Source organism: Anolis sagrei, chromosome X (genome assembly GCF_037176765.1).
Source record: "Anolis sagrei isolate rAnoSag1 chromosome X, rAnoSag1.mat, whole genome shotgun sequence".
In the NCBI taxonomy this organism is placed as follows: domain Eukaryota; kingdom Metazoa; phylum Chordata; class Lepidosauria; order Squamata; family Dactyloidae; genus Anolis; species Anolis sagrei.
This window is the reverse complement of record NC_090034.1, coordinates 25,170,159-25,187,988: the sequence shown is the minus strand read 5'-3', so window position 1 is coordinate 25,187,988 and position 17,830 is coordinate 25,170,159. Positions and strand designations below refer to the sequence as shown.

The following is a 17,830-nucleotide window of genomic DNA, read 5'->3' as shown; positions in this document are numbered from 1 at the left end:
GAAATAGGCAGAATCGATTCCTTGTCACTACTAATAGCTTACTACAGGCTTTTCCTAAGTGATAATAAGAATCAGAAGTAGTTTGTTACTGCAGCAGAGCAGCTTATATGGGTTAGTTGGGCGTGTTATCAGCATATGGTTCAAAACGAAGCATTGAGCTTGCAAATGTAGCTGGTAGCAGCAGGTGGTTGCTAGTAGCCAGCAGCTGATACGTGGTGGTTGGTCACTGGAAGCTGAAACTGAAATCAACGCTGAGAGTGAATGCTTATCTGCACTACTAGTCAAGGGCATCCTGATTCCACGAAGAAGACAGAAACTTAACTGTTTACTACCGTATATACTCGAGTATAAGCCGACCCGAATATAAGCCGAGGCACTTAATTTTACCACAAAAAACTGGAAAAACGTATTGACTCAACTATAAACCAAGGGTGGTAAATGCAGCAACTGCTGGTAAATTTCAAAATAAAAATAGATACCAATACAAGTACATTAACCAAGGCATAAGTAGGTTAAATGTTTTTGAATATTTACATAAAGCTGTAATTTAAGATAAGACTCTCCAACTCTGATTAAACCATTATTCTAACATTCTTCAGTGTAAATGTGCTTATGCATCCTTCCAATAATAATAAAGAGAGTAAAATAATCAATGTAATAATAATAATAATAATAATAATAATAATAATAATAATATAAACTGAACAGCTGAGAAACCTAATTGCCTTAAAAGAATGGCATTTTCCCAAAATGTTATGACTCTAACAGATCATGTTTTTTACCAAAAGGTTATGGCATCCTTTTTCAAAAGGTTATGATTTCTAACAAGGTCATGCCTTTCCAAAGATCACAAAACCTCCAAGAGATTATGGAGATTTCCATTCTCCAAAAGTAGACAAGGTAAGCATCTCCATGGCAAGAGAAAAAGAAGCCTAGGTTGGTGGATATGAAGTATTCCTCCCTATTTGTGCCCTAAGGCTGCACAAATTGTGCAAAAGGAGTGGTTTCATGTCCCTGGGTCTCTGACTGATGTGTTGCACGTTGGTCTGCTTCTGGAAATGCACAAAGCTAGACTACTGTGTAAAAATGTTCAAGAGCACTGTCTAGAGAACAAGGCTTGTTCCATTATTTTAAAATATCCTCTTAATATGGGTCTTAGCTCTTCTATTCTTTCCATTATTTAGTGTTGCACCTTTTCCCCGATTCAAACATTGGAAAAATTGTAGATAAATTTGAAGTGACTTTCTATGTACATTTTTAATTGCTAAGAAAACCCATTATATTGCACCATCCTGTTTGAACTGCTTATACCAATTACACTTATAATCCCCCTTTTGCCCTTGTTATTAATAATGTATTAGCTATTTTAATTTTGATTAGTTTTTGTAATTCAAAAAAGGAAAATATAATAATAATGAAGCACCCATACAACCATGGATATCAACAGAAGGATGTCACAAATAAATGTAACGTCAAAGCAGTAGGAGAAGAGTGGAAGCAGGACCAATTTACTTGGAATATATTACATGTCAAATAGAGAAATGAACTATAATTTATGGTGTGACATTTCCAACAGCAAATACATTTTAGCCCAAGCAATTAACACTGGTTCTTTTGGCAGGCTTTAGAAGATTACTCATAGGGTGTGTGTCTGTGTATGAGAGAGTTACAATAACAAATTAATACAAAACCACCAGCACACACAAAAGAAAATAGCAAAGTGTACTCATACACTCATATAGCCCGAAAAAACCCACAAGAACCTTGTACTCATACACATTTCTACCTTGGCTAACATGCATAAAGTCTCTACAGCTCAAGGCTTATGATAAAAATGTATTTGCTGGATAGTAAGTCTGCACAGACTTGGCAGGAAGATAAGATATAACAATAGTCCCTTTTGTAAGGAAGGGAACCAGATGATACTGCACCCAACTGCTTACAATCACTCCATTTGAATGGAAGACTCACAACTATCTCATTCTAGATTAGCCCATGACCCCATAGTAAAATATTTGGATGGACTATTTGCAGCTGTCTCATTCTAGATCTGCCTTTCACTCCAGAGCAGAGCATTTGGGCAGAGGACTTGTGACTCTCTCATTCTAGATCTGCCTCTCCTTCCACAGCAGAACATTTGGATGGAGAACTTGCAGCTATCTCATTCTAGATCTGTCTCTCGCTCCATAGCAGAACATTTGAACAGATTGCTTGAAGCTATCTCATTCTTGATCCATCTCTCACTCCATAGCAGAACATTTGGACAGATTACTTGCAGCTATCTCATTCTAGATCTGCCTCACTCCATAGGAGAACATTTGGATGAAAAACTTGCAACTCTTTCATTCTAGATCTGCCCTACTCCATAGCAACACATTTGGATGGAGAACTTGCTACCCTCATTCTAAATTAATCTATCTGTCCATTCATCTAACCCCGTTGTATTTGCTGAAACAAAAAACAGAGCTTTTCCCCATCACAAACAAGCTGATTCCTAGGGACCAGAGATGCCAGGAAATGAACCAGTACCACTCACTCCCCATTATTCTCACATTTTGGCTGCAATGCTCGAAAGAAGTGATGAGTTCAAGTTATTCACTTTACAAGCCACATTTCTGAGATCCTGGTAGATGTCATTTTCCATTATCTCTGACAATTGACTAGCCCCATTCTAGAAGGAGGGATGCAATATTTTAACTACATGTCTTCTCTCAAATAGGTCAAATCTGTTATCAGGGACACAAAGAAACAAACAGCCTCGGGAAATGTTTAGTGTTACACAGACTTGGGTGGGTCAGCATGCATGCAATTCCAATCTGGAAAATAGCTTCTAGGGAAAAGGTCCGGTTCCCCATTCCTCCTCATGCCATTGTTCCTTAACCTCACCTCAACTACATTGCCCCCATGTTCTTACAGCCCCAGGTGGTGCAGTGGGTTAAAGCATATATCATGTCTGACTCTAGGGGTTGGTGCTCATCAATATTTCTAAGCCAAAGAGCTGGCGTTGTCCATAGACACCTCCAAGGTAAAGTGGCCGTTATGACTGCATGGAGCGCCGTTACCTTCCTGCTGGAGTGGTACCTATTGATCTACTCACATTTGTATGTTTTTGAACTGCTAGGTTGGCAGAAGCTGGGGCTGACAGTGGAAGCTCACACCGCTCTCCGGATTTGAACCTGTGACCTTTTGGTCAACAAGCTCAGCAGTTTAACTCACTGCACCACTGGGGGCTCCAATATTTCAGTAGGGCTTCCTCATGATTCAGTTACTCAAAAGCTGGCTTGGTTGTGCCTGAGAAGAGGTGTCAGTCCCACTGCTAAGCAAGGCAAGTACTGCCAGATAAGCTGCAAAGCCAGCTGTGCATGTTGTCCATTGCCATGCGATACTGTCCAGTGTTGTGTCCGAATGCAAGATGCTGTAGAAGCAGATGGGAGCTTCACTTGTGTCTTGCTTGCCTGACTCAAGACTGTTCCATAGCAGTCCCTAACAGGATTAGAGAAGATGATACAAAAAAGAACACATGCACACACACACACATACACATGCTTCAATAATCCTCTAAACATTGCATAGTTGATCTATCTTTAATGTGATCCCTGCTAATCCAATTAAGGCTCATAGGAAATCATATCTCAAATGCCACGCTTCAATGTGATTTGCTCTGCATCAACTAGCCACTCATTAATATGACATATTTTCAAGAGTGTTTTCCTGCCTTGTTGAACTGCTGTTGCCTGAGATCACAAATAAAACTATCCGGCGGTCTCTTGCTTACATCAAACTAGCCGTATTGAGTCTACCAATAACGGTGATTATGGCAAGCACATTCAAAAGAACATCCCTATTATAGTAAAGGAAGGGTTAACCATGCCTCAGATTAAATTGCTTTGAAAAAAAATTACAAGTATTTAGTGTTATCATAATAACCAGCATGCATTTCCATAGGGGCATATGGACCTTTTACAGCAGGCAGATTTCAGGGCTACTGTGAACCCAACGTGTGTTGCTTTTAATTACACATGTGCCTGCTGAGGACATATGATCGAGTTTAGCAAAGTTAATTTGCTATCAGCATGAGAGCAGGGATAAATTTTGAATATTACACCCTAGCTGGTTTTCTGGACGATCATTTATCCTCAGTGATGGGACCAATTGAAGAAGCATTCAAATTCCATAAGGTGCCAAAGAAAAAGGGAAGGAATACTAAACACAACCTAACTGGATTGGCAAATGACTTCACACTTCTTTAACTACTCCACGATCCACAATGTGAGCTCTGTGAACCCAAACACACAAAGCTCCTTTTCTCAATCAGTCTCAAAGGTGCTACAAGCCCCCTCTGAACATACTGATATAGATAAACACCGCTATTTCTTTGAGAATGAGGAACAGGAAATGGAATTTGTAGAGTTCCCAGAATTCAATTTGAGAATTTAAGTCCAGAGAGTTTAGAAGTTGTTGGATGGATAACTTGCAGCTATCTCATTCTAGATCCACCTCTCACTCCATGGCAGAACATTTGGATGGAGGACTTGCAACTCTCTCATTCTAGATCCGCCTCTTATTCCATGGCAGAACATTCGAATGGAGAACATTACAACTTTCTCATTCTAGATCCGCCTCTCACTCGATAGCAGAACATTTGGATGGAGAACTTAGAACTCTGTCATTCTAGATCTGCCTCTCACTCCATAACAGAACATTTGGATGGAGAACTTACAATTCTCTCATTCTAGAGCCAACTCTTACTCGATAGTAGAACATTTGGATGGAGGACTCACAACTCTCTCATTCTTGATCCGCCTCTCTTTCCATGGCAGAACATTCGGATGGAGTACAACTCTCTCATTCTAGATCTGCCTCACTCCATGGCAGAACATTCAGATTGAGAACTTACAACTCTCTCATTCTAGATTTGCCTCACTTGATAGAAGAACATTTGGATGGGGGACTTGCAACTCTCTCATTCTAGATCAGCCTCACTCTCATTCTAGATCAGCCTCACTCCATAGTATATGATGAAGGACTTGTAGCTATCTCATTCTAGCTTTGCCCCCCAAATTCTCATGGTGGTCCACGAGAAGGCCTTACCGGTACATTATTTAAACTGTTATGTTTATTCATATCATGATCTGATCACCATACTCAATATATCCCATATGAATGGGGGTATTGGGGTAATGATACAAAGGTTTGCTAGGCTAGACCCTCTTTCACTCAGACTCAGCCCCCCCCCCCAACCAAACTCAGCCCCCCCCCCCCCCGAAACAAAATCCTGGCTATGGGCCTGTACAGTCACTAATAGTTTGTATAGGATTTGCATTAGATGGCTCGTATAATGTCTTGTTAACATTTTCTTTGCTTTTTAATTTATGTATTTTCTCTTTTTTTCTCTCTTTTTCTCATTTACACAACAAAATAAAAAATTATCACTCACTAGATAATTAAAAATATTCTCTCCTTCATGAACTAGACTCTGTAGCCCATCATGGTCCCTTTACTTTCTTTGATCTGGATTCTATACTTATATTAATGCATCTTCGGATTGCGCTGGCTTTCTCGTCTGTTACATGACATTTTGGATTCATATTATTTAGCTTGACTCATGTATCACGGTTCATCAGCCAGACCAGATCTAATAACATAAGGAACCACAAAGGGCCTTGCAATCAGTATCCATTGCTGTTCATAATTTGCACACATCAAAATTTAACATATCAAAACTATCAACTCCTTTCCTAAAACACTTTTTAAGAAAATTGGTTAGTCACCAAGGTCAGCTTCCTGGCTAAATGGGGATTCCAACTTTACTCCTCCTGGTCTTTGTGTGATACTTGAACAACCACAACAGACCTCCTATTAAAATGTCCTGAATAGACCACCCCTCCAATTCCTGCAGGTGCTCTCCACATCTGCACCCACTTGTTTCCTTGTCCGACTTACCTTCTAGTGGACAAAAACGAGTCACTTGCTCCGGCATCAGCTTCCCTTGCCTATGCATACAGTACATCTCTGCAATCTCCTGTCGGCACAGCTTGGACTTGGCTCTGGACAGAGCGGAGAGTGCCTCCTTGCCCGAGATCTCACATTTGGGCAAGGATTGTTCATATCCCAGTTCCGGGGAGCCATTCCCCCCCTGCTTCCAAGGGTGCTCCCGGGCCAAGGGGTGGGTGTCCTTCCAATGGTTGCCGTGGTTGTCGTTCCGTGAGATTGGGTTGCCCTCCTGAGGCACCTCATTGGAATTTTTCCCAAGGAGGGAGTTCTCTTTCACCTTTTCCTCCTGCTCCAGTTTCCTTCTCAAGCGCTCCTTCTGTTTACTCATGGACTTCTTCACCAGTTCCGGCTGGTGTTTTTGCTTCTGCGTCCTAGGAGCAAAGTTGCTATTATCAATGTTTTCAAAATCCTTGGGAACAGAGTTTTCATTATTGCTATCTGTTCGCGTTTTCTCCTTTGGCCTGTGGGACAAGTAGCCATCCTGCGGAAAGAGGAAGGAAAGCAGTTACTAAAGTTGTCTCAAGGTGCGGCTTTACAGGAGGAAGACAAGAATATGCAATGCACGATGAACCCCTTATCCACAGATTCAATATACCTATTTTCACTTACCCTTTCTCCTCTTGGAGGCCCTCCAGTACAACTCTATGGTATGGTTTTGGCCCAAGCACGGTCAAAAAGTAGGGTATTACCAGGCATGGGCAAACTTCGGCCCTCCAGGTGTTTTGGATTTCAATTCCCACAATTCCTAACAGCCTCGGGCCCCTTCCTTTCCCCCCTCAGCTGCTCAAGCAGAAGAGGAAAAGGAAGGGCCTGAGGTTGTTAGGAATTGTGGGAATTGGAGTTCAAAACAGCTGGAGAGCCGAAGTTTGCCCATGCCTGGTATTGTCAACAGCTTCAGATATCCATAGGGGATATTGGAACATATTTTCAACAGATCCATGGGTCGTATTGTATATTAAGTCAGCCAAAAGGTCCATCTAGTTTAGCACTAGCTACGTTCTAAACTTAATGGAAGTAGATCTCCAGATCTTCCAACAAGATAGAGAACATTTTAACAAGGCTAGCTTTTGGCATTATGACAAAACTGGAAAGTGTTTGTAAGATGAAACATTTAAAGTGCAAAGTTCTAGAATGACAGAAGTTATATGCAGGTTCTCATATAGAACAATGTTGTTTTCAAAGAATAAGACTGTCTCTCAATAGCAGAAGACATTGTTTGCAGGAAGGATTCCCTAGTTCAACCCGACAGCTCCAAAGCGACGAGGGAGAAGGTCCACATTGGAACCCTTGGTGCTTTTGATCTAAACCAGTGTATTACATTTATCCAAACTGAGGGAATGGCAATTGTCACCCACCCTGCCCCATGTGCCTGGGACCAGCACAATATTTGTGCCTATTGGCTACAACTGTTTGTTTCTTTTCTAGAACTTAACCAGGGATCAACACTCAATGTCTCAAGGACTGGCTTGGATTCATGGACAACACTTGTCAGTAACACCGAGAGAGAGACTGAGAGAGAGAGAGAGAGAGAGAGAGAGAGACCGAGACCGCACAATCAAAACTCTGGTGAACCGTGCAAACAGAATCTGTGAACATCACTTCCTTCAAGGTGAACTGAACCACCTAAACTGGGCTCTAGAGGCTAATGGTTACTCTTCTGCAAATATCAGAAGAGCAACAAGACCTAGAACAAGCCACAGGAATAAAGATAAAGAGCCACCAAAAGGGAAGATGTTCTTACCATACATCAAGGGAACAACTGACCTCGTAGGGAAGCTGATGAAGAAACACAACCTACAAACTATCTACAGGAAAATTCCCTGAAAGCTACGTTCAGCAAAGGACAAGAGGGATTACCTAACCACTGTAGGAGTCTATCACATACCATGCAGCTGTGGACAAGAAGTCTCCATAGGGACCACTGAAAACAACAGCATTGCCCAAATACAAATCAAAGAACACAAAAGACACTGCAGACTCATTCAGCCAGAGAAGTCAGCCATACCAGATGAACCACAGCATATTATTTGAGAACACAGAAATTCTGGACCACTCTGACAATCACTTTGTCAGGCTACACAGAGAAGCCATTGAAACCCACAAGCACGTGGAAAAATCAAGAACACCACTCAGAAACAGAAGAATTCCAGACAACAAACAATCAAGTGTCAGTGAACATCACCCAGACAAAGGATGCCTCCGGGCAATAAACACTCCAAAAGAACAAAAGCCTGGCTACTTCCAGGCAGATGTCCTCACTATTGGCTATTCAATCTTCTTAGTTACTCACATGATGGAATCCGCGACATGCAAGTGTGGAGAAGAGCAAACCACAGACCACCTAAAACAATGCAACCTGAGCCCTGTCACATGCACAATGGAGGACCTGCTTATAGCAACACCAGAGGCACTCCAAGTGGCCAGCTACTGGTCAAAGGACATTTAATAGAATGCCAAGTTTGCAAAATTTATGTTTTTTTTTTAAAAAAATACAATAGAATTGTTTGGTTCACTCCTGACATGATAGATAAATAAATAAATAAAGTTGCTCACATGCTAATGGATGGATCCCACTCAAACACTTGCAAATCAAACTTGCTAATTGTATCCTTCACACTTGGTTAACAGACAGTTGTTCTTTCCCCCCACCCTGGACATTATTCCACAGGTATATTTTATACTCTACTTGCTTGAATACTATCAGATCCTCTGAAGATGCCAGTAGCCACAGATGCAGGCGAAACATTAGGAGAAAATGCTGCTAGAAAACATTGGCCCAGAAACCATACAACACCACAGTGATTCCGACCATGAAAGCCTTTCACAGTACACCAATGTATACCATTTCTAGGCACATGGGGGATATTAGGGCTTCCACACATGGCCATGTCTCTTCCTAAGCGAACTATATTTGTGTTTCACATAAACATATGAATAGCGCTACTGAGAAGTGTTTTTAACATAGGGCAAGGTTTGTTTGTTCCTGGAAATCCTGTGTTTAAACTCCCATCAATCCTAAACAGCTTGGTTAATGGCGAACCATCATGGAATTGCCATTCAACAGGACCAAATATTCTCCATCTGCACCATTAATTGGGTTTGCTGGTGGGATGTTGTTAATGCATTGATTTTGAGTTATAACTTTGCTGTACCCAGAAAAAAATTGCATAGACTGCACCAGCTCTAGTTTCTTAGATATTGCTATTACAGTTTCCTATGGATGGGCAGTGGATGACTGCAAGATGGCATATATATGTTTTGTATCTCAAAAACTAGAGTTGATAGGGGAAAACCAGTGTAATTTTTTGAATCAGCAGGTCAAATATACCCAGAAACAGGGCTAACGTTTGAAGTACCAAAAGGTGTGTTGGCCAGCAGTATTAGTATTGTTACAATATAGAAAGTACACTGTAATTTTAATCATCTCCCATTTTTTATTCTCCCAGCTGGATAGATTCAGAAATAGGCCACAGAAGTGAGGAATTAGATTTCCAATTCCACACAACAGGAGCAGTTTGATGCTCTTGGGTCAAGCCATTTATAGCCTCCTTATCAGAAGCACATCCATTTGGCACCCTTCTCAAAGATGTATGAATATTGTGAGAGGATTAATAGATCAGGAACAGGCTGAACTGTTTAGGGACAAGGATGATGTATTGAATTAGATGTGATTAGCAACACATTTGTAACAGAATATGACAAATGTACGCAGCGGGAAGAACTAAAGACCATTTTTATGACATTCAAAGAGCACAGGGTTGCTGACCTGAAGGTCGGCAGTTTGAATCTGTGGGATGGGGTGAGCTTCCGCTGTTCACTCAGCTCCTGCCAACCTAGCAGTTCAAAAACATGCAAATGTGAGTGGCAGGAAAGGCATAAGATGCTCCAAGCAGTCATGCTGGTCACATGACCAGGAGGTGACAATGCAGACTCATTGGCTTGGAAATGGAGAACAGCACCCCCACCCTCCCAAGCCTGAGATGAGCACTGCTTCCAAAGCCAGAAATGAAAGGAGGAGCCTCTGCCTTTGTTTGTTTTTGTGTGTCTCATTGTATTGTAAAAAGACATTAAATGTTTGCTGGTATCCGTTTACACTGTAATCCACTCTGTGTCCCGACGGAGAGAAGGATGGAATATAAATAAAGTGTTGTTGTTGTTGTTGTTGTCCTAATGGATGGCCATCTCTGGATTGGTTGGCTCTTTTTTCTTTTTGTATACATTTTTATTGTGATATATGAAACAACAACATACAATCTTCGAGATGCAGCAACCAAAATACAAGTATTATTTTCCCATTCCCACCAGTGAACCCCCCACCCATGACTTCTGACACCACGGCATATGGAACTCGTGTCTTACAAAATAAATCCCCTGTTTGACTATTTCAAAATCTATTTTTCTCTTCTTTTTTAAATATCCAAAGGCTAGTCTCTAATTTTCTAGCTAACTCATTTTTATTTCCTCCCCTTACGCCATTGGATATATTGGCCATTTGGATATCTTGGCCATTTGGATATATTCTACTACTTTTCTTCTCTAATCTTTAATAAGTAGTTCTTTCCCCTCTTCCAAGAATTTGCTATTATGATTCTCACTGCTACATAACTATACTGCCAAATTTCTACATCATCTTTGCCAGTTCTCTCCTGAAACAAACCCAATAAGCACATTTCTGGGTTTTTCTTAATCTTAATAATCATTTTGTTGGTTTCTTTCAACACCTTTTCCCAAAACCTTTTTACCACCCTCCAGGTCCACCAAATATGGAAGAAGATACCCTTCTGCATCTTACATCTCTAACATTCTCCTCTTTGAGATGTATCAATTTTAGCTATTAATTAGGGAGTTCTACAACTTCTATAGAACATTTAATACATGTTTTCTCTGATAGAACCTGCTATTGAAAATGTAAATCCTTTTTTCCATACATATTCCTAATTATCCAGATCTATATTTTTCCTTAAGTCTCAGGACTAGGAAATCGTTTCCATTTTTATTCAATTGTCTTCCAGGTTATACTCTAGAGTAGGCATGAGCAAACTTCACCCTCCAGGTGTTTTGGACGAACTCCCATAATTCGTAACAGCTGGTAGGCTGTTAGGAATTGTAGGAGTTGAAGTCCAAAACACCTGGAGGGCTGAAGTTTGCTCATGCCTGCTCTTGGATATATTTGTATAACCTGGTTGGCTGTTATGAACTTGGATAGCAGATAGCAAATAATTGGGGACTGGCCATGCTAGACCCCAAAGAGTGTCTGCCCCACCTGTCCTCATCCCTGCTCCCTTGCCTGCTTTGTAGTCAGGCAACAGCTTCATCTACCATAAACACATGTGCTATCTATCATTACGCCTACTAATCCAAGAGAATAAATTTCCCTCAATACCATATAAGCACATGGACAGAATAATGGAAAGAGTGCAAGGGATTTAAAAGGCCAATAATAACACTTTGCCAGAAGCTAATCCTAATGCATCTATCAACTCTGATGTATTTATATCCGCAATCTGCAGCGAGTCACTTGCATCAAGCAGCTGCTAATCCTGATCTGGTGGACCAGTTACTCCCCAGGGTTTTGTGGGAGATTCCACATTCATTCAGACCCCATGTTTGGCCCCCAGAATGCAGTGCTCTTGCTCAGGAAGCGGCAAATTCAAATCACTCCACATGGAAACTGGCCAGTGAGAAGGAATAATTGCCTTAATTTTAAAAAGCCAACAAGCATGATAAAGTTGAAACTTTAGCTTTCCGATTTCTCCAGAAATCAGTTCTTAGTCAAGTAAATAAATAAATTAATTAATGAGCCTTGGTGCTCAAGAGCCAATAAAAGATGGATTGCCCAGTTGATTCTGCATTAATATTAAATCCAAATGTCTTGGGGGGTTTTTTTGTTGCTAAAATTACTTTAGACATAAAAAAGGTTACCAGGGCTTCAAGAATGACAAGGTTTCGGTCATAACAATCAGGGCAGTTTGGAAGGGGAGAGCTTGGACTTCTTTACAGATAGTTCTGCTTGCGCCATACTGGATATCACATAGGTGTTATGAATAACTTTTCAATAACTTTAAAGCATAGGTTCTCTTTATTGCAGTTCTCCAAAAAGAGAAAGGGTATCAGAACTTTTACAGAGTCGGGAGGCCTTTTCTGTGGTGCCCCCCGACTCTGGAACACCCTCCCCAAAGATCTTAGACAGGCCCCTACATTGGCAGTCTTCAGAAAGAACTTGAAGACCTGGCTGTTCCGATGTGCCTTCCCAGATTAGGAAATCTCCAATACCAAGTCCCATAAGCACTTTATTGGAACTAAGATTGCTGCACACCGCACACTGCACTTGCCCTATAAGCCTTATATACACCTCCTGTCACATCAGCACTTTTAATCCTGTACCCATTACTCTGGCCTGGCCCAGTTCTATTGTGTCTTAGTGTATTGTTTATTGCTTGTTGTTTATATTGCTTTAATTGTTTTTAATTTGCCTTATGTTTTGTATTGTTATATTGTGTGTTGAGGCCTTGGCCTTTGTAAGCCGCATCGAGTCCTTCGGGAGATGCTAGCGGGGTACAAATAAAGTTTAATAATAATAATAATACAGAACAACGTTTAGACGGACATAACAATTCTATGTTACTACACTGAACCCACGAACAACCTACAGTTACACTGGCTAACCAACAAAGGGTAATTATATTTTCACTCAGCATTCACATTACCCATACATTCACTCTCATGCATATACCAACATTTCTCCCACTGTCTCCTGGAGAAAAACATCTCTTAGGCCAGACCCTGCCTTCCCTGCAGCCTGCCAACACACAGTTCCAAAACTTCCAAAATGCATCCTTTTCCCCTAAGAACAATGCCAAGAATCAGATCCCTATTTTCTTTACAGCAGAACCTGACTCCCTGCAACAAATGTGTCATGACTCCAAATCGCACTCCTTTCTCTTCCCTTGAGAAAGAAACAAGTGTCCAGAATCCTGCTTTCCCATAGCAGATCTGACACTCCCAAGGTGCTTACTTACTTCTTACTTACTTAGGCGATCCCTCGTTTTCCGAGGATGATTGTCTTCCAATATTCTTGTGGGTTCGTATGTGGCTGTGGAGCCCTATTCTTGCTCTGCATCTTCTTCCGCAGTGAGGGCATTGGTTTCCAGGTGGATGGCGGTCTCGGTCGGGGTTGGCTTGATGCGCCTTCCTCTTGGCACGCTTCTCCCTTTCGCCCTCCATTCATGCCTCCTCAAATTCTGCAGCACTGCTGGTCACAGCTGACCTCCAGCTGGAGCAGTCAAGGGCCAGGGCTTCCCAGTTCTCAGTGTCTATGCCAGAGTTTTTAAGGTTGGCTTTGAGCCCATCTTTAAATCTCTTTTCCTGTCCACCAACATTCCGTTTTCCATTCTTGAGTTCGGAGTAGAGCAACTGCTTTGGGAGACAGTGGTCGGGCATCCAGACAACGTGGAGTTGGTGGCAGAGGACCTTCGCTTCAATGCTGGTGGTCTTTGCTTCTTCCAGCACGCTGACATTTGTCCGCCTGTCTTCCCAAGAGATTTGCAGGATTTTCCGGAGGCAGCACTGATGGAATCGTTCCAGGAGTTGCATGTGACGTCTGTAGACAGTCCACGTCTCACAGGCATATAGCAGGGTTGGGAGGACAATAGCTTTATAGACAAGCACCTTGGTATCCCTACAGATGTCCCGGTCCTCAAACACTCTCTGCTTCATTCAGAAAAATGCTGCGCTTGCAGAGCTCAGGCGGTGTTGTATTTTGGTGTCGATGTTGACTTTGGTGGAGAGGTGGCTGCCAAGGTAGCGGAAATGATCAACATTTTCTAATGCTACACCATTAAGCTGTATCACTGGTACTGGAGAGGGGTTGGCTGGTGTCTGCTGGAACAGAACCTTGGTTTTTTCAATGTTCAATGACAGGCCGAGCTTCTCGTATGCTTCTGCAAAGGTGTTTAGAGTGGCTTGTAGATCTTCTTCTGAATGCGCACAGACGACGTTGTCATCGGCATACTGGAGTTCTATAACAGATGTTGTTGTAACCTTGGTTTTGGCTTTCAGTCTGCTGAGGTTGAAGAGCTTGCCATCTGTCCGATAGATGATTTCCACTCTGGTGGGAAGCTTCCATCAACAAGGTGAAGTATCATAGCGATGAAGATGGAGAATAAAGTTGGGGCAATAACACATCCCTGTTTGACACCGGATTCCACCTTAAATAGGTCACTTTGGGAGCCATTGCTGTCCAAGACTGTTGCCATCATGTCAACATGGAGGAGCCGCAGAATGTTCACAAATTTGTTAGGGCACCCGATTTTTTGGAGGATGGTCCAGAGAGCACTGCGATTCACTGTGTCGAATGCCTTTGCAAGGTCGATGAATGCCATGTACAGAGGTTGGTTTTGTTCTCTGCATTTTTCTTGGAGCTGTCGTGCAGTGAAGATCATGTCCACAGTTCCTCTGGAGGGGCGAAAGCCGTTCTGGGATTCTGGGAGGGTGTCTTCTGAGAGGGGCAGAAGGCGGTTTGCAAGGATTCTTGCGAGGATTTTCCCAGCGGAGGGAAATAGAAATAGAAGGGAGATACCTCGATAGTTTCCGCAGTCTGTTCTTTCCCCTTTTTTGAAGAGGGTGATGATGGTGGTATCCTTGAAATCTGCTGGGATTTTCTCGGTCACCCACACTTTTTCTATGAGCTGGTGGAGTTGTTGTGTCAGCGCAGGTCCTCCCTCTTTAAAGATTTCAGCAGGGATCCCATCAGGTCCGTTGGCTTTGGTTTTTTTTGTTGGGGGATGGCATTGCTGACTTCTTCCAAACTAGGCAGTGCTGCAAGCTCATCCCTGGTTTGTTGTTGCGACTCCCTGCAACAAATGTATCATGACTCCAAATCGCACACCTTTCTCTTCCCTTGAGAAAGAAACAAGTGTCCAGAATCCTGCTTTCCCATAGCAGATCTGACACTCCCAAGGTGCACCACCTCTCTCGTTCCCAAGGAGCAGAGCATAGTGGGTAAACAGCACAGCTGTCTGTCACAATTTTGGAATATCAGAAGGTATCTTATATAGCAATATTTCTTGCTGATATAGTTCCAAGGTTGTAAATGAATGATAGATGTTTTTCCATCATGAAACACCCTGGCTTCATCTCTTCCAGGACAGATGTTGACTCTCCTTAATTAGTGTTGGTAAACATAAGCAGCCTTGTGTTGACTTCCTTCTTAACATAAGCAGCCTTGTAAACATTTCCTTAATGTTGTCTCTGATGATGTAAATATATTGTCTTTCCCCAAAAGTTAATCAAGTCAACAATGTCAACAGTTAATCATTTGTCTCTGGTCATCATTGTCAGCAGCTCAGCAACTTTTAATTACAGTCCCTGAATGTAGTTGTTTTTCAGGCCTCAATATTTTAGAATTGTGTTTTCAGCCCAATTGGTCAAACTATACATCCTTCACACAATTCAATTCAAATTATACATCACATATTTTTATGCATCACATTGGGATAGAAAATGTATTCATTTGCTACTCATTACTTGGCCGACAACACTTGTGAAACCCTTCCAGAGGAGACACCAGCAGCCATGAGGATATTATGACAAGATCCTTCCATTCTTAATCATCAAACCCAATGAAATCAAAGTGCCGGGTGATGTTGACACAACTCACCTGAATCCAATTGGTCTATTCCATGACTCTGGGGCCCACCTACTATGTATTACCCCACACCCACCCACCCCCCACCCCCCACACACCCACACACACACACAAGCATGAGTTGACTTAGTGTATAAGTCAAGGGTGGGTTTTGGAGCCAAAATTTTGATATGATCCATGGATTAATTGAGAGTTAAGGTATAGGCCCCACATTGACCTATGGGAAAACCAACCCAGTTTTTGATGGGTTGATTTTCTTACTAAACATTTTAGATGTATACTTGAGTATATAGGGTATGTGTTAACTGCCTCGAATGTATGGAAAGCTGGTACACAGCCTATTTAAATCTGGAACAGGTTGAGGAATAAACAAGATAAAGTGGGCCAAATCTATCTCCATTATTTTTGAATAGCACAATGCCAAGACTGCCCAGCTCCTGTTATCAGATCTGATTTATATTTTGCCTCTACTGTCACTCAGAAATCCTTCATTGACGAAAAAAGAAAGAAAATGTACATTACTCTAAAAAAAACTTAATCCAAATATGAGACAGAACTGTTTTCTTCGGTTCAACCAGGATGAACAAAAAACGAACAATGAACTTTATTGGAAGAAAGAAATCATATTCCAGGCGCCTCTGTGGAAAACTAGCCATTTTGGCACATCGGGCGAAGAGAAAAGCCAAAGAGAGCAGATGGGGAAAGAACAGATGTTAACAGGGTTTGCTTTTCCCATATGCTTTCCTATTTTAGTTGCTTTTTAAAAAGTAAATCACATTTTAATAATTGCTGGTTTTTGCAAATCTCGAGGGCAGGGACATTCACAGAGAAATACCCAAAGAATTCTACTATTGTTTCCTCTCTGCCCCAAAGAGAGCTGCATAAATGTCAAAAATGCAAAACCTTCAAGCTGAACCATGGAAAGTGACGCAAACCTGAAAGGAACAGAGGAATCCTCTGTCTCAGACTTTTGTCAACCTGGAACCTTCCGGATGTACTGGAATACAGCGATCTGGGCTGTTGTAGCCCTGCACATCTGAAGGATAGCATCTGCTAGCAACGTAAGGCCCCCCAATGACCAGAGAACAGGGGCACATAAGGGAGCACAGAAGCAGAGACCCAAGTATTTTTTTTGAGGGGGGGGGAATTATCCCAGGAAAGTTTGAAGTGTGTTTTGTGGGACAAAAAATTGAAGTTATATCCATCATGACGCATTTCCCGATCATCCACAAGTAGAGAGGGAGTACAAGAACTCATGGCCTGTCTATACTGGCTCCAAATCCCGAGTTCAGTGGCTGCTCTATGTGTCCAGACAACGTCTCTGGACTACTGATCTGCAATGTAAAGTAAAATTAACTAATAATAAGACAACAATAATAACAGACTTCATTTATATTCCACTCTATCCCTCCAAGGGGACTCTGAGCAGATTACAACATACACAGATAGGCAAACATTCAATGCCTTAAATACATTGAAATAACAATGACAAACAAATAAACAGAACAAAGGTAAAGGCTTTCCCTTTCATCTCTGGCTTCTGGAGGCGGTGCTCAACTCTGGCCATGGGGAGGTGCTCTTTCTCCATTTCCAAGCCGAGGAGCCTGTTGTCCATAGACATCTCCTGGTCATGTTGCTGGCATGGCTGCATTACCTTCCCGCCAAAGTGGGACCTATTGATCTACTCACATTTGCATGGTTTCAAACTGCTAGGTTGGCAGGACCTAGCCTAACAGCAGGAGCTCACCCTGACCCGTGGCTTCGAACTGCCAATCTTCAGATTCAACAGTTCAACGGTTTAATACGTTGCACCACTGCGGCTCCTACTGGTGGAGAATGTGGCCGCTAATCTGGTTTAACCTACGTGATTCTGAAGCAGCATTGAGAAATAGTCATACGCATCCAGCTGGGGTGAAACTGGTTCAGCTCCAATGAACAGACACCTTGGCTTGGATGTCCCCAATCACAAATGCTCAGGAAAGCTCCCAGTGATCACCAGGAACCTTTACTAACAACAGCAAAGGGAGGGCATTCTTTCCTCTTTTGCCTTGATCACATAGGCACCTTTGGTCATGTCAGCAACTGCACTCCGTAATAGCCAAGGGCTCTCCAATGCTCCATGGCCATCGGCCATAGTGACAGGAGATCAAAATCAGCTCAACATGAAAGCAAGCGGGAGCCAATCCTGGC

General features: G+C 42.1%; 1 protein-coding gene across 1 annotated transcript in view; it reads right to left on the bottom strand.

Annotated features, from left to right (window-relative positions):
- The window catches only part of XYLT1 (xylosyltransferase 1), a 184,772-nt gene that overhangs the window by 69,591 nt on the left and 97,351 nt on the right, over window positions 1–17,830 (bottom strand). Inside the window, exon 3 of the mRNA XM_060786323.2 lies at window positions 5,944–6,475. Coding sequence (XP_060642306.2) covers window positions 5,944–6,475 — 532 coding nt within the window. The remainder of the gene's footprint in view (window positions 1–5,943; window positions 6,476–17,830) is intronic.